Raw genomic sequence first — 17,646 nt, forward strand, 5'->3', positions numbered from 1 at the left:
TCGTGCAATTTCAGGGTCCAGTGAGGGAGAGGTGGTGACACATGACACATCCTACAGGTCAGGGTGATTGGCGAATAGGGGTCCCCTGTGCAGAGTGGTGATGAGAATCCCCCTTGAAGCCCAGGGAAGGGTCAGAGCCTGAGGGACAAGGGCAGGGTGGACACTGTGGGGCAGGCCCAGGGGCTCCAGGCTGAACAGACACTCACCAGGGGCGGCTGCTGGGGATGGGTGCTCTTGGAGGCCACGGGGGTCACTGGCCCTGGGAAAGGTCAAACTTACTTGTGAGGGGTGCAGGGGAGCTTTGGTGTCACAACAGGGGGCAGGGAGGGTCTCCTTTCCCAGCAGAGGGTGGAGGCCTCTCTCCTCTGTTTATGGGGGACGGGCCCAGGAGAGGGGAACTGAGGCAAGGCCTTAAGGATCCACGGCTGGGCCCACAGGGGAAGGACCCACAGGCAGATGGGGGTCTGGGAGGAGTAACAGGGAGGCGACTGAGGACCCAGGACAGGAATCCACCCCTAGGGTATGACTTAGTGGAAAGGTCAAGGTCGCAGGAGCAGCCATGCCAGCCTCATGTAGCATTGGTATGAGCGTGGTGCCCTGCTGTGGCCAGACCCGCCTCTCAGGCCTACAGAGCTCCACTGTGACAGTGGCCTGTCCTGCCTCTATCCATCTGACCTAGAGGAAAAACCACACCACAGGCTCTGCTCTTTTCCCATCTTACACATCAGGGTTGTGGTTACCACCCCAACCTGTCCAGGCACTTCCACCCTCAGCTATGTGGCCTTGGTCAGGATGACTTTGAGACCCTGAGGCAGCCCATCCCCTCACCTGGGAGGGTGGACTTAGATAAACAACAGGAGGTGCCTTACTGAGCACTTACTACCTGCCTGCACCGCAGTAGGTGTGTGGAGAGAACCAGGACAGTCCTGAGGGCACAGTTCCTTAATCATGCCTCATTGATAGGTGAGGAAGCTGTTGAGCAAACCACCCTGGTCAGCAGCTGGTGAGGGAGGAGCTGGATGGAGGGAGTTAGGGACATCCATGGGGAAGCTGGGAGGCCACAAGGAGCTGGACCAGAACCCTCCGAGGACGGGGTCTTTGTCCTCCTGGCCTGGGCTCTGCTGGGGGTCAGCCTGGGTCGGGGGCCAGGATTAGGGTGAGGGTGAAGGCAATGCCATGGTACCTCCTAGTCCTCCTGAGGTACAGGAAATAGCCCAGGGAGGCCCCCAGAGCCACCATGACGAGGATCCCGATCACGCTGCCAACGATGGTCCCCACTGAGTAGCCAGTGTAGGTTTGTTCTGCTGAAAGGAGAAGGGAAAGGGGGAGGGGTGAAGGCCCAAGTCCATTCAGGGGAAACCAGGAGGGGTTTTACAGGGGGAGGCCTGATGAGGGAGGAGGGAATTGCCACCTAGTCAGTGTGGTTTGGGAGTGTCCGTCCTCCTGACACCCCACTTCCTGCGGTTGCATCATTCTCTGGTTTGCACATTTGAAACCTTCCATTGGCTCAAACTTTGCTCGTACTCTCACACCCACCATTCCCATGTCCTGGTAATTTTCCTCTTAACTCCTCTTTCCCTCACTTATTCTGTCTCTTACCCCTGTTTCTTCTTTTTCATCACTATGGACAGTCTTAGCAGGCACCTTACCTGCCAACTCAGTGCTGATGAGTAATAAGAATGTGCTGAGTGTTTTTGATGGTCCTAGTAGGGTGGGAAATACTCTACCTTCATGTCATCTGATCCTTCCACCCCCACAAGGGATGGGGGGTGTCACCCCCATGAGCACAAACAGAATCAGGGATGGGAGGTGCTTAATAAATGGTTGGAGGTCACAGAGCTGGTGAGTGATAAATGACATTTTCACTGAGTTCTGCTTGACTTTACAGCCTACTGACAACAGCGTTCATAAAAATACCAATAATAATTGATACACTGTCTGAGTCCTGACTGAGCATGACCCTGGCGGAGGGCTTTAACTCATTCACCTCACAATAAATATCCTAAGAATGGTGTTTAGGTCCAGCTGTTTTATTCCAGTTTAGAGATGAGGAAACTGAGGCTCAGGTGGGTGAGAGCCTTCCCCGTGGTCAGACAGCTAATACTCATGGAACCGAGACAATGACGAGATTAGTCTAATCCTGGGGTCCTGACCCATGTGCTCTATAGGCTCTGAAGGAGGCTCCCATCTACTCAAGGCTTTCATCCATCTTATCCCCTGCCCGTGAAATATACAAAGGCAAGTGGGAGAGGTCGAAGGTCACTCACATTGCACATCCAGCCTGAAGGGGTCACTTTTGCCGGAACTGACAGGGTTGAAGACCTCACACTGATAACCCCCAGCGTCCTCCCTCCTGACAGGGTCGATAGTGAGGGTGCTGTTGTCCCGGGACAGCTTCATCCTGTCCGTGAGCAGGAGATTCTGGTTCTTGAAGAGCCACCGGCTGGAGATCCCAGTGTCATTTGTGAGGCAGGTCAGGACCACGGCATCCTTATGCTCTGTGACTATGGCATTGCTGGCTCGGAGGGTGGGCTTCCCCACTGGCTCTGTGGAGAACAGAGGAGGTGACTGACTGAGAGTTGGCTCCTTCTTCAGAGATGTCAGCCACTCCCCGGCCACAGTGAGCTCTGTAAAGGTCACCAGAGGAGGACTCTGACCTCTGCAGGCTGAGGACCTTTGTTCAGGTGACAGTCTGTAAGGGGAGGACTATAACTCCCCTCTTATCTCCAGATCACCTCAGGGTGACCCCTGACCTGTGTCGTTGGACATCTGAGGTATTAGCACTGGGAGCCTTAGACGTGTGTCCAGCATCTTCATCACCAGGTGGCATTTTCCACCCATTGACTTTTGTGTGACTCTTTCCCAGACCTTTCTGAAACTTTCCAGACACTCACACGCATCTCTGGTACGGTGGCTACACACAGAGATGGGAAGGAATTTCCTTTTTGTTACATAATTTATTAGAGAATGAGAGTGGCCCAGTCATGACCTTAGGACCTGGAGAAGTTTCAATCTAAAGGATTTCTCCATCTGAATAGGATGTTCACTTCCTGGCCTGTGAATTGAAGATCAGGGAGAAGCAAGTCCCTAGAGAGAAGTAGTCAGTTTTAACAAAAGGCTGGTACTCTTAGCTTTCTCCGTAAACTACACACATTGTGGCACTGCTCCTTCTGTCCCATGAATCTACCTACTTGTCAAGTTAGCACCATCATTCACTGCTCTCCGTAGGCATGTTACATAGGCTTGTGTTGCACACTGTTGTACAACTGGTTACTTCAGAGTCAGAACACAATTCAGAGGCTCACTCTCTCCCCATTTCCATGCAGCCTGGTCTGAGGGAGGCCATGGTGTCGATGGATGACATGATTTCGCCAGTCAGAGGGTAGGCCACGCATGTCCCATCACCACAGACCCTTGTCCCACCACAGAGGGCACAGAGTAGCCAGTCACCAGGTGAGCCTGAAGCAGAGCAGGGTGCAGGGGTCTTTCCTGCTCACCCCTCCTCAGAGGTGGTGTCCTCCTTTAATTTGGGGAAAAGAGGTGAGCTTGCTCAAAGCCTTGTATGTTCCTTGTAGCACATGGAGCAGGTAACAGACAAGAGGTGACAGAAGGAAAGTGTTAGTGACAGAAGCAGCAACTTGACCTTGAGGACCTTTGTTTTCCCCTCTGGGAAGCTCCCTCCCTCCACCACTTGACTCTTTCTGGGGCTGAGAGACCCCCAGCTCTGCCATGAGAGATCAGAAGAGCAAGGGAAGGGAGTCTACAGAGATGTAGTGGGAGGGCTCAGGGGAAGACTTGGTGATTTCCTTGTGTCCATGGCCACAGGATGGGAGCCAACACCCTCCAGGCTCTGTTCTGAGAACCAGACAGACCTGCACCCCACAGCCTGGTGTCGATCGTCCAAGAGGCACTTACCATAGACTGTGATAGTCTTGACCGTGGTCCCTTTGAGGCCAGTGACAGAGTTCTGGGCGAGGCAGGTATAGAATCCACTGTCATGTCTAGTGATGTTGGGGATAAAGAGCTCTTGTGTGGGCTGCTGTGGCCTTCCATTGATAAACCAAGAATACTGTGCAGGCGGGTTAGAAGCCGAGAGGCAGAAGAGTCTGAGGTTTGCCCCTCGTAGATAATGAGAGTTGGAGGGGGAAATGGTGGGGGCGTCCGGGCCATCTGGAGCACAGAGAACACAGCCACACATGATGTAATCAGAGGGAAGGGGGAGGTCCTGGTCTGTGTAAGGGCCACACTCTCCCTCTGAGCTGGGTCACAGCTTTGTTTTTAAAACCCCCAACCATAGCCCCTGTGTTCACTGAGCCTGAGTCTGAGACATTCACCTGTTTGTCCCATGAAAGCTTGTTAACCCTGAGCCTCTCCAGAGAGGAGCATCCCATCTCCTCCCAGTCTTGGCTCAAGGCCGAGCCTGCCCAGATGTGCCTATCATGTGGCCTGTTCCTCTTCTTGGGCTCATGGGGAAAAGGAGCCGTGATAGGGTCCAGCAGAAGCTCTTTCTCCTGGTGACCTGGGAAACTGGCTCAGGATGGAGCCTGGGCTGCTGCTCCCACTGATTTCTGTGTCCTCTCCTATTGCCCACGAGGGTGGGCCTTGACACAGGTGTTAGCAGGACAATCTGGGGAGACTGCATGGTGGAGGAAGCAGAGCAGAGTAAGGTAGAGTGGCTGGCATGAAGGAGGAGACAGATAAGGAAAATGGAAGGAGCAGATAGAGGCAGAATGTCCTTGGTGAGCAGCGGGGATTACAAGTGACTTCAACAACCCCAGGGACCAAGAGCCCACAGCTGCCCCAGAGCAGGAGCAGTGCAGTCTGGGAAATCTTCTCACAGTGGAACAGCCCCACAGTCACCAAGGGACTTGGCTCCTGAGTGGGCTTCAGGGACAGGTGGTCAGAGGGATGGACATGGCTCTTAGAACCTGTAGGGACAGGGAACAGGTGTGGCCAAAATGTCTTAGGACTCTGCATTGAGGTTCCAGTCTTTCTAGTCATTATGCATCATTCATTCATTCATTCATTCTGTCATCGTTCACTATCATACCTTTCTTCCTTCATGAGACAGCAAGTGAGTGCTGGTCCCTGAACTGGTAGCAGCTGTAGGGTGGAGAGTGAGAAGGCAAAGTCCTTTCCTTCATAGCTAGTGGGAGTGACGCCAACACATCAGGAAACAAATAACTGGTTTCAAGTCCAGAGCAAGGAGGGGTAGATTGGTGGTAACCTGAGGGGAAGGCCTGGGCATTCCCAGCACTGACTCTGAATGTTATTGTAGGTAATTTGATTCTAGAGTGAAAATTAATTCTCCACTTGCTTAATCACCAGACCAGAAAATCTACCTTGAACTGAGGACTGCTAAGAAAAGGCACTGAACCAATGACTGGTCTCAGGGTCCACAGACATCTAAGACCCTCGTGGTGGAGGAGAGGGTGGGCTGTGGCTGTGCCAGGACCTTGCTGTGTCTGTGTGAGCCTGATGCAATGACTGTATCACACTGTGCCTCCGTTTCCCCCGAATAAAAACAGAACAAATGGTAAATGGACTCTGGATTACCATGTTGTCTGTGAATTGACCTTAAAACATCCCTGGATACTTGACTTTAAGCCCAGTATAGAGGAGACACTGACTTAAATGGCCACTACCATTATTTGTCTCCATGAGAGAGAATTCCTGGGCTGACCCCTGGGGGACGAGGAGCTGTCAGGAGCATCTTCTCTCCTCTCTTCCTTCCTGGAGACCTGACCTCCCTCAGGAGTCTCCTAAGTCCCTCAGAAGAGTCAGATAATGGAACGGGGTATTTTGTTTATCTGTGCTCTCCTGCCACCACCTTAGCTGAAGGACTAGGCTCTGTCCCTGTCCTGATGTGGCTTTTGGGGCTGAGCCCTGGCTGGTGAGCAGGAGTAGAGCCACTGCTCCCACCCAGCCCTTCTAGGAGGTCAAACCCAACCTGACACAGACTCCCCAGGTTCCCTGGAGTCAGGAGCCCGGGGCAGGGGTCTGGGAGGGGTTCCCAGGCTGAGCTTCTCTATGAGGATTCCAGGGTCCCCTCAGGCCAGGGTGTGACCAAGCTCTGCAGGGTTTTCTCAGTGTCTTGGTCATGGGGAGGGGGCCAGGGGGTGGACTGAGACTCTGCTGAGTCTCCTGCTGAGTCACTCTCATCAGACTTCTCTCTGTGGAGAATGTCTGCAGGGCTGGAATCTGGGAATGGAACTCTGACCTTAGGAAGTTTGTCTCCACTGTGTGTGTCCTGCACTAAATGCCCAAACCCAACCTGGGAGATGATGCAGAGGGGGATCAAGGCAGAGTCCAGGGCTGTCATTCTTGTGTGAGAAGTAGAGTTCACCTCACTCGACACCCAGAGGTCAGAGAGCAATCACTCACGGTATACATGGAGCTGTCCAGTTACTTGCTTGGTCTGAAAACCTTTGTCTGTGGCTTGTAGGGTGTAGTATCCTGTGTTCTTCAGGGTGACTTTCTGGAACAGCAGGGATCCATTGGGGTATATTGTCTCTCTACCACTGTATGCAGGCCCGAGGATAGTTGCTTGAGTGTCTATTACATATGATAGAATTTGAAGGTTGCTGTCCACTATTTCCCCTTTGTACCAGTTAAAGCTTCCAAGATTCCCAGGCAGGTTGTGGACACGGAGAAGCACATCCTTCCCTTGGGCAGCATTGGGCGGCACTGATTCAATAGTGAGCTGGGCAGTGGTGGGCAGGCTCCAGAAGGTTAGGAGTGAGGCTAGGAGGGAAGAGAGAAATTGATCAAGATTTGGAACTCTGTATTGGGAGGGAGAGATGAGGCCCTGGGTCCTGCGCAGGTCTCTTCATCTCTCAGCCTTGGTCAGAGTATGTATGTGTGTGTGTGTCTCCTGTGGTCAAGGTCAACAGCATGACCACCAGTACTTCAGCACCTCTGAACCTGTTATTTCCTCTGTTTTGAATACTGTTACCCTGGTGTCTGCCCTCAGACCCCTGCTGACACTCAGGGGTGTCCTTGGGAGACCCCTTCCCTGATGACCTCCTCTAAAGACCTCTGTCTTCACTTTCTGACCTGTCCCTGGGCTGTTCCCTGCATGGCACTAGGGGGGACCTGACATCACATGTAGATCTTCCCTTGTCTGCCTTCTCCCATAGAACATGAGTTTCATGGGGGCAGGGGCTTGTCTGATCTTGTTGCACCCCCAGTGCCTGCAGCAGGCTGTGAGCACCTGTGGGTGAATGAGTGAGTGTTGCAGGGTCCTGCACCTCCTGGGATGTACAGCACATTTCTGAGCTTGGTGGTAAGGACAATGTTTAGTGCCCCTGGTTAAATCTCCTCTGTCCTCACATAAATTGTTTTTATCTGAAGTTTTCAGCTTTCAACTCTCAGTGATGAGTAACTTGGGAAATGAGCAGTCATTGAGGTTTTCCTGTCCCTCATCGTTTCCACATCATTTTCCTGTTGCTGAGTCCCCTCCCCCATCCTACTCTGCTCCTCTGTCTTATCCCCTCAAGTCCAATCAGAAGGCCCCTACTCCTAGTGTTCTCTGAGAGCCGTGTTCTCCCCAGGAGTCCCCAGCTAGCCTGTGCCTGTCCTCCTCCCGTCCACCACCAGGTAGTTGTCCCTCTCACCAGCCAGCAGGAGCCCCTGCCAGGGGAGAAGTCCTCTGTGGGCAGGGGCTGAGGGGGACTCCATGGTGTCTGCTGTCTGCTCTGTCCCTCCCTCTGTGGGAAGAACTTGGATTCCAGAAATGCTCACAAGCACGGCTGTCTTGGTGGTGGGATGTGCTGTTCCTCCTCCCTGTGCACTGAGCCTCCTCCTGGGCCAAGATCACTTCCTTGGTCACATGGGCCAGGGGTGGAGTCTGTACCCAGGTTCCTCCCTGCCCTCCCATTATTCCTGCCTCCCCTTTTCTTTCTTCTACATTTTCATTCCTTGTAACTGCTGAGGCTTCTACCTTCTTCCGCAGTGACTCTTCCCCATGTACACACACACACACACACACACACACACACACACACACACACACTTGTTTGTGTAGTAGGCAGTTAGGCCTGAGCAGAGTAGGACAATAGGCCAGTAGGGAAGGTCACCAGAATGGAAAGCCTTAGGTACCTGGCAACTTGCAAAACTAGACTGGGACCTTGCCCCCTGGGTAACCTTTCATCCTCTAGCACAGTGGTCGGCAAACTCATTAGTCAACAGAGCCAAATATCAACAGTACAACGATGGAAATTTCTTTTGAGAGCCAAATTTTTTAAACTTAAACTATATAGGTAGGTACATTGTTATTAACTTAATTAGGGTACTCCTAAGCTGGCCTTTGCTAAAAACTCAAGGGGCCAAAGAGCTGCATGTGGCTCGAGGGCCTAGCATATCCTGGTTTTGCAATTTAGACCCTCTGACCTTTCATATCACTGGTCATGTGGTTCCTGCCCTCCCTGACCTTTCCTCCCGGGCATACTCTTAGTCATTTGGGTTAGATGCCCTTAGAGAGGAAATGAACAAGGGGACCAAAGAATAGCCCTTCAGAATTAAGCCCCCAGAACAATGAGGTTCCGACTGGCATCAAATTCATCTAAGCCTCAGTTGTGTTTCAGCTGCAGGCCCAGAAATGCAGCAAAACCAGATGAGTGTAAACATCGCTGATATCGGGATCTACTGCATTGACCTTCGACCCTGAAAGGACACACCTGGAAAGCTGATAAATATTTTATTGGGATCCTCCCCTGAGACCTCCAGATAACTACCCTCAAGAAGTAGGACCTTCTTCCAAAGTAAGAAGGAACTTGCCCTCTGAGGTTTATGCCTTAGTAAGAAAGGATCTTCTCCAATAGTTCCAAGAGGGAATTTTTGGTTTACTGATCGTTCCAAATGCTCCCCTCCTGACAAATCCTAAATGAAGTCTATTTAGGGGTGTCACACTTTCATAACTTTATCCTAATTCACAATATAGGATCGTTTCTCAAGTATCTTAGATAATCACTAGTATAGAATCAGCATTTTAGAGCTCAAGTGTTAAAAATTCTCTTGTAGGAGCCATACTACATAAATAGGAATGCAGGGAGGGGACCTGCCTGAGATGGGTTTCCATGGCCTATTCTCCCCGACCCCATTAGTTCCATGATAAAGTATGGAAAGTAAACCACTGCTTGACCTACCTAAGGTAAATTAACGCTCAGGGAACCCTCTCCCGGTTCTTGACCTTGCACAAATAAAAGAACCTATGGGGCCTTGAAAATTAAATCTCTTTGGCCTTGGAAGCTAGAGACATTTTATTTCAACAATGTAGTTAAGGACTTGAATGTCACATATATGACCAAGGTTGGAGAAAATGTTTCTTCTCCCAACTTTTATAGGGTGTGATTCTTAAATACTTTTATAATGTCCAAGGTATATATAAAGATATGTATTGTAACAATTATGAGTGTGTATTTTTTGCAAAGATTGTAGTTTCTCTAAGTGGAAAAAGGAAATATTTTCATAATTTTATTTTATTTTATAGGTACTAATAGAGTGAAAGAAAGGCCCTAGTCCCTCCCCTCCCCCCCCCCCCACTACCAAAAAAAAAAGAAGTAGGACACAGTGCGGCTTTTCCTCTCTGGAGCACACCCTAACCCTTTCCCTACCTACCCCCTTCTTTTATCAAGGCACTTAACTTTGTTCTCTTTCTCCTAAGCTTCAAGAGTCCTTCTTTTGCTTCTGTAACTAGTTTTTTTTTTAAAATATATATCTTTATTGATTTCAGAGAGGAAGGGAGAAGGATAGAGAGATAGAAACATCAATGATGAGAGAGAATCATTGATCGGCTGCCTCCTGCATGTCCCCTATTGGGGATCGAGCCCACAACCCAGGCATGTGCCCTTGGTCGGAATCGAACCTGTGACTCTTCAGTCCACAGGCCGATGCTCTATCCACTGAGCTAAACCGGCTAGGGCTGTAACTAGTTTTTTGAGCCCATTTCTTCTACAGCTCACTTTTACCTCTATGACTTTCTAAATAAACTCTCTTATGATTTGAGTTCTTGACTCTGAATTCTTCTCTTAGCTGAACTCAAGTACTGAGGTTGCTGAACTGAGGGCCTAACTCCCTAGGTTAACACCTGGTGCCATTCCACTGCTCACAATTGGACAAGCAGAAGCTTGGGGTGCACGTATCCAGGGCGTGTCCCACAGCTCTGTGTGGAGTGCACAGTAGCCTTCCCACCACCTTCTCTCATCCCCATTTGTCTCTTATCTTCAGAGCGGACGCCTGGGGCGACATCAGGAATTCTTATCACAGGGATGCCACCCCTTTGTGTATGGTATCATCTATGGAACTTTCTAAAGGTTTCAATGCCCAGGTGACCCCTTAGAAATGCTGCTTTGGCAGCTGCCCAGCTAAGGTGGATGCCCAGCCAGAATGAGACCCTGTGATGTGGGGATGGGGAAGCCCCTCCCCCTCTCTGTGCACAGGGAGGGTCTGCAGTTCCTATTAAAATTGTGACTCAAATGGTGTTTGGTGGACCCGACAGTCTCCATCTAACAAGCTGTCAGGAGATGCTGCTCATCCTGGCCTGCAAAGCACTTTCAATGGCAAGGCTGATGGGGATCCCTGCTCCCTAAGAGGACAACCTACCCATTTAACCCCACCCTTGGCCTGTGCTGTGTGCTGGCCATTGGTCTGTCAGCACCACACAGAGAGCCCCAGGGGATTATTTATTTGTGTGACACAGAAACCCAGCTGGCACCACACCTTCCCTGTGTTCTCAAACTGCTGGGAAGTTGCATTTCCTCCCAGCAGGAAGGGCACAGAGGTGACTCTGGGGGTGAGAAAGGGTTGTCTGAGTGATGACTGGTGAGGGGATCCACCTCTGTCTTTGGGTGTCACCAGCCTGGTTTCTGCTTCCAGGGACAGAGTCCAGGTAGGACCTTCAGTGAGGGGGGGCAGGGGCGGGATGGGAGAGGGTACAACATGTCCTGGGAAGAGGGGACTGTGGTGGGAGGTCATGTGGTTGTGAGCTCCTGGCTCTTGAGGGCCATGATTTTAGGGAAATTTTCCCCTTCCGGGTCTGTTGGCTAAGCCAGTGCATGTGCTCCCTGACCCTTGGGGCAGCCTCTGTCCTCTGCATGAGGAACTTGCTTGTGGTCACCCTGCCTTCCCCATGGTGGTATGCAGCAGGAAGTGGGGAGCTCCTAGCCCCCTAGGAGCCTGTGGGACAAAGTGGACACATGGGAGGGGCCCAGAAGGGTCTGTGATATGGACATCAGGCTTCTTTCCCATCTTCATCAAAGCCAGGTTCCTATGTTAATTTCCTGTTGTCTATGTGTCCCAATGTCGCCCCCTGGAGGGCATAAGATGACTGGCGGCCGCGTCAGGGATGCTGACCAGGGAGCTTACCCTGAGCCTTGGGCAGAGGTGACCTCTGACCTCCTGAATGGCCAGTCACTGTGGGTCCCAGGCTGCCCAACTTCATCCCAGGACAGGGTGAGCGCAGGGAGAGGGGTGGTTGTCCGGAGGACTTGGATCCAGTGCCAGGAGAACTACCCACCCAGGAGGAGCTCGCTGTCCCTGAGGTTTCAAGGAAGGGCCTGGTGAGGGCTCCTGTGGGGCTTCCAGGAGAGGGTGCTTGCCTGGGGCTCTGATGCCCAGCATGCCCTGTGGGTCCCCATCACAGCATTGGGGCACTGCATCCAAGTCACCTGTGTCCCTGACTGTCATCTGCTCTCGGCCTCCCCACGGGGCCCAGGATCTGGATCAGCTCCACGTGGAGACCCAACAGGGGACCCTCCACGTGGAGACTCTGAGGTGGAAGCCCCCCAGATCCTGGGTTCTCCTGACCCATCCTGCTCGGGAAGATCCCCACGACATCATGGGCTGGTGAGATGTTTTCAGAGACACAGCCAGGTGAGCCCACAGATCAGGGCCTTTGGGCACAGGGATTTGCCCCTGACTTCCTTTGAGGTAAAGGTGGGCTCCTTCCTCCTGTGGTAGTAACTCCACCTGGGTCCAGAGTCCAGAGTTTGTGCCAGGTCAGGTGTCACTGGGAAGAGGAAGGACACAGGCTGTCACCAAGACCCACCTGGGGAGATGAGATGTCACTCACAAGGCAGAGGTGGGGAGGGCTGTGATTTTGGAGGAATGGATGGGGGTCTGATCCCTCACTGTTAGGAGAGCCCTGCCCTCCCTTTTTGGGACAAACAAGGGTGCTTGCTGGCCCCCTGCCATGCTGACAACCAGGCCCTGGTCTCCAGGGAACATGCTCTGACCACTGATGTCACAGGTGGTAGGATAAGAGGGCAGGTGCCAGGCTTTAATTGTGTGGTTTCCATCATTTACTTAAAGGTGCCTGTGAAGCCATGTGAGGGTGCAGACAGGCAGAGCTGGGTATTGATCTGGCTTCTGTCTCATCCTCACCGACATTGTCGCTGGAATGAGGCTTCTGTTCAGAGTCTCTACCTGGCACAAGGCCTGGACCTTCCCATCTGTCATCAGGGGTTCTCTTAGATGTCAGTGCCCTGGCTCTGCTCCCGCTCTCACCGCATGTTCCCTCATCCTCAGACCCCTGATTCCCTCCTTGCTCAGCACAGCCTCAGATGTGGCACAAGGTCTGGGTGCTCAAAGTGGCAAGTGACCAAACCATAGGCCTCAGTAACCCTCCAGACATCAGAGGCAGGTGCAGGTGCTGGGATCAGGGCCGCCTCATGGGAAAGGGCCTCCAGGTTTGAATAACCACCACCTGTGGGGACTGGCAGGTCCTATCATGGCAGGTGGCAAGTGATCTCAGGGTGCACCCAGGAGCACCCAGGAGCTGCCCTGAGAGCTGAGAGCCATGTGGGTGCTTTCATGCAGTGATTTGGTTTCCAGAGCTTCCTGCTGTCTGTGGACTGGCCCGAAGGCCCGGATTGGACCATAAAGAGGGGCTGGACTCATCCAGCCTCGGGCCAGACCCACCAATCAGTGGAGGTGGATGCAGGGACATCAGGGCTCAGGGACAGCATGCAGGGTGCACACCTCTGTCTTGAGGGTCAGGGGAGGTTAGGAGTTAGCTCATCCTTCTGCTGGTGGGAGGTGTTGGGATCTGGGTGAGCATCCCCTAGCCTCCTCTAGTTTTTCTTTTCAGATTTAAAGGGATAAAGGGTAATAATTCCTACTGACAAACAAAAAAGGTGCAGAGGCATGGATACATGGACCATATCTCAGAGTGGAGGGAGTGGGTGTAAGCAGAAGAGATTAACCAAAAAACATATATGCATAGCCCATGGACATAGGCAATAATGGGGCGAAGGCCTGGGGTGGGGCGGGGGCTAGGTAGAAGCGGGGAGGGCGCGGTGGGGGACATCTGTACACTGTCAACAATAAAAATTGTTTTAAAAATGTAGCTAGCCTCTTGATAGAAGGGAACCCTTTCATCAATGTAAAATGAAAACATGTACTGGAATATTCTTTAAAGGAAAGCAAACAACCATTTTCAATTTGTCAGTAATTGTGATGCAGGTTTTACTTTTCTAGTTCATCACTGATAACACTTTTTGTAGTTTAGCTCATGGGAAATGGTGAAAGCCAGCCACGGTCCATGTTTTATTTCAAGAATGTGGACTCTCCTGTGATTTTAGGTGTTCACATAGCTCACCTTCTGTGAACACCAATGCCATTTCCCTCTGCCCGTGTGTTACTCATCCCTGTACAGAGAGAGTCACATTTTCCCTGGAAAGCATCTGACCACCAATGAAAAGAAAGTGTCCAAAAGCTTCTGGCTGATGATGATGGTGCTGAAGGTTGGAGGTCTGTTCAGGGTGGGCCAGGGCAACAGTTTTTGAGAACTTTTCCCTGAAAATTACCTGCCGAAGATACCTGTCACGTGTTGGGGTGGAGGAATGATAGAAATAGAGGTAGGAATTTAGGTATCACACCCAAGAGTGGACAACAGATTCTGACCAGATTCTGAGAGGTGGAGGGACAGATGGTAAGGACACTACAAAGACCCCCACCCAATCCCTTAATGAGGGAACATTAAAGGGCTTGTGTTCAGAGAGGGGCCCAGGGATGGGGACCGGGGTTGTCAGCCCACAGGTGCTGGGAAGGAGACCTGACACTGTCCATTTTGGGGGCATAAATGCATTTTTAAGTAATGATGTCACAGTGTATGATTCTGAAAATATAGAGAAACTCCTATGATGTAATTTTCTTCTTAATAAGATGTTTCTTCATAATGATAGAAATGACTGCATTTACTGCTAAGATGCTTGAGATGGTAAGAACATCAGAGTAGGTTGTCTAATGGCATGACATATAGATTTGTTAGGATGTATTTTCTCTTCCCAGTGTCTACAGAATTTTCCTCACTCGACTTTGCAGTACAACCCACTGGTGTCATTCTGATTTGTGGTCACACCCTTTCACAACCCAGTCTTCAGTTGGTTAGCCTCAGGCAGCCACCAGTCATCACCTCTAACTATGCCTCCTTCTGAACCTGAATGTGCCCTCTGTCCAAGGTCAGCCCCAATCTCTCAATTCTCCTGCCCCCTTCTCTCCTCTTCTAGCAAGAACAAGCCACTAGAGGGCACCCACACTCCTCCTTGAGCTCCTGGGGACCTTTTCCATCACCTGAGACAAATAAATGCAAGTGTTTTTACTCAACAGCCCCACCCTTCAAATACTCTTTAGATTTGTTCAGGGTGTAGCTCCTGCTTCAGACATCAGGATCCCCAGGGGAGCACCTCACATTGGGGTGTGGCAGCATGGACTGGGGACCTGGAACCATCCCCAGGGCCTAAGTCATTGTAGAGGGAGATGGTTCAGGGACAGTGGGTAATATAGGATAGACACCCAGGGCCCAGATGTTCCTGCACGAGGGGTGGTCACAGGGGACAATGGTCGTGAGCCTGTGGCTCTGAAGGCCCTGCCACTTAGCATTTGTGCACATGGGCCTTGGCTGGGCTGCTGTGAAATATTTCAGACTGGGCCTTCCTCAGTGCGTGGCGGGTCCTCCTGGGTATTTCAAGAACCTTCCTATTGAAGAATGAGAAGAGATGTGTTATTGGCCTTAGAGAGTCACATTTTCCCCTAGAGCTGGAAAGCATCTGACTGCCATTAAAAAGAAAGTATCCAAATGCTATTGGTTGATGATGATGGCAGTCAAGGTGGAGGTCTGCTCAGGGTGGGCGAGGGAGGTTCTCTCAGGACCTGAGGGAGTAGGTGGTGTCGGGCTTTGCCATCAACTTCAGATCAGGACCCAGGAAGTGGGAGGCTGAGGTCCTACCTGACCCTCCCCACCCTCCTCAGGACACCACTGCTGGGCTGACTGTGGGGAACTCAACCTCCCCTCCCCTTCCTTGCAGTGCAGGACACGGACCCAGAGCCCCTTCATGTAGAGTGGACCATGAAGGAGCACAGGTGAGAGAGGGCAGGTGGACGTGAGGAGGTGGGAGCTGTGAGATGAGGGCCAGCAGGAGGCACACAGCCTGCTTAGCGCCTGCAGCTGAGTCAGTGCGCCAGAGCGTTTCCTCTGCAGAATCCAGTATTTTCCCTGCGAACATTCCATTACGTCTCCTTCAGTGCTCCCAGCTGAGGCCTCAGTCCTTCCCCACTCAGTCCTACATCAACTCTGTCCCCTTCACACTCGGGCAGCACTGTCTGCCCAACTGCCCAGTCCCAACAGGGTTGCAGAATGGTCATTGCTGTCCCTGACCCACCAGTCTGGAGGCCCAGTCCTATCTTCCTGGTCAGCTGTGAGACCAGGCTTTTAGGCTCCATGTCCTGATCACCATCACCTGCCAGGACGTGGCAGCAACTGAACAAAGGAGAGATGCAGGGACAATTGTTAGCACCCTGTGAGTCTCCAAGTGGACATGTAGGGGAAGGTGCTGGAGGGTAGGGGGTGGTGGGAACACCAAGGAAATGATGGAATTACCTGCTAATTTAGATGCTGGTAGTGTGTGCCTTGGGGATTTAACAGAGAGTTCATGAATATTTTCTTGGAGATAGATAAGAAGTTACTTGTAACTCATATTTGGGTCCTCTCTCTTTGTTTCTTGATGAGTATGGCTAATGGTTTATCAATTTTGTTTATCCTTTCATAGAACCAGCTCTTCGTTTCATTGACTTTTTGTATTGATTTTTAGTCTGTATGGTATTTATTTCTGCTCTACTGTTTATTATTTCCTTCCTTCTTCTTACTCTGGGTTTTTCTTATTGTTCTCTTTCTAGTTCTTTAAGTTGCAGGGTTAAATAGTCTATTGCTGATTTTTCTTGTTTTCTTTTTTTAAAAAATTATTTATTTATTTATTTATTTATTTATTTATTTATTTATTTATTTTTTGAGGTATGCCTGTAGTGCTATGAACTTCCCACTCAGGACTGTTTTTGCTCTGTCCCAAAGATTTTGGGTTGTTGTGTGTTCATTTTCATTTGTTTCCAGGAAGTTTTTGATTTCTTCCTTGATCTTGTTGGTAACCCATTCAGTGTTTAATAACATGCTATTTAATTCCAGTTGTTTGAATGTTTTGGGGTGATTTTACTGTAATTGATTTCTAATTTCATTCTACTGTGATCTGAGAAGATGCTTGATCTTATTTCAATCTTCTTGAACTTATAGAGACTTGTTTTGTGTCCTAACATGTGGTCTATCTTTGTGAATGATCCATGGGCACTTGAGAAGAATGTATATTCTGCTTCGTTGGGGTAAAATGTTCTATAAATGTCTGTTAAATGCATCTTATCCTGTGAGTCCTTTAGAGTCTCTGTTTCCTTGTTAAGTTTTTGTCTGGAAATCTGTCCAGTTAAGTCAGAGGGGAGTTAAAGTCCCCTATTATGACTGTATTGTTGTTGATGTCTCCGTTAAAGTCCTCTAGAAGTTTTGTTATATATTTAGGTGCACCTATATTGGGTACATATATGCTCAACAGAGTTATATACTCTTGTTGGATCGATCTCTTTAGTTTTATGTAGCGACCTTTGTTGTCTCTTGTGATGGCCTTCATTTTGAAGTCTATTTTGTCAGATATGAGTACTGTTCCTCCAGCTTTTTTCTTTTCCATTTGCATGGAAAAGATTTTTCCATCCCTTCACTTTCATCCTGTGTGTGTTTTTGTTTTGAGATGGGTCTCTTGTAGACAGCATATAGTTGGGTCATATTTTTGTATCCATTCAGGTATCCTATGCCTTTTGATTGGAGTATTTGATCCATTTACATTAGGGTTATTATTGACAGGTACTTATTTATAGCCATTTTAATTCTGTATGGCTAGGTTTCTCTCTCTGTTTCTTCTTCTCAGCAATCTCTTACAGCATTTTATTTTATTTTATTTTTATCTCAAGGGAAACTATTTTAAATAAAATAATGTTAAATGCAATAAATATAAATTATTCAAGAAAAACAATCTTAATATATTATTACATGCAATAAACATTAATTTTTCAAGAAAATAAGATTTTAAGTATAATAATATTATCAAAACTGTATAACATAGTATGATATCACAAACATTGTAGGAAATATTAAAAATCTGCCAATAACAGGATTACTACTATTATATTCTAAAATATTTTCCCCCCTCTGGCTCTATTTTGTTCATCAGTTTATGTTGTTTATTATATTCCACAAATGAGTGAGATCATGTGATATTTATCTTTCTCCCATTGGCTTATTTCACTTAGCATGATGCTCAGAGCTGGTTCTCT

General features: G+C 49.7%; 1 protein-coding gene across 1 annotated transcript; it reads right to left on the reverse strand.

The window, feature by feature from the left end:
• Positions 1 to 1,128: 1,128 nt before the first annotated feature.
• Positions 1,129 to 7,689, reverse strand: LOC307092522 (cell adhesion molecule CEACAM1-like; the record flags this gene model as incomplete). The annotated part of the gene is made up of 6 exons (XM_079759795.1): positions 7,617 to 7,689; positions 6,385 to 6,744; positions 4,839 to 4,928; positions 3,916 to 4,170; positions 2,268 to 2,546; positions 1,129 to 1,304 (listed from the first exon to the last, which is right to left on the reverse strand). The coding sequence occupies exons 1-6, from the start codon at positions 7,678 to 7,680 to the stop codon at positions 1,129 to 1,131; spliced, it is 1,224 nt and encodes a 407-aa protein (XP_079615921.1). The 5' UTR covers positions 7,681 to 7,689.
• Between the last annotated feature and the right edge of the window lie 9,957 nt (positions 7,690 to 17,646).

This window comes from Cnephaeus nilssonii (assembly GCF_951640355.1).
Source record: "Cnephaeus nilssonii genome assembly, chromosome: 20".
Lineage (NCBI taxonomy): Eukaryota > Metazoa > Chordata > Mammalia > Chiroptera > Vespertilionidae > Cnephaeus > Cnephaeus nilssonii.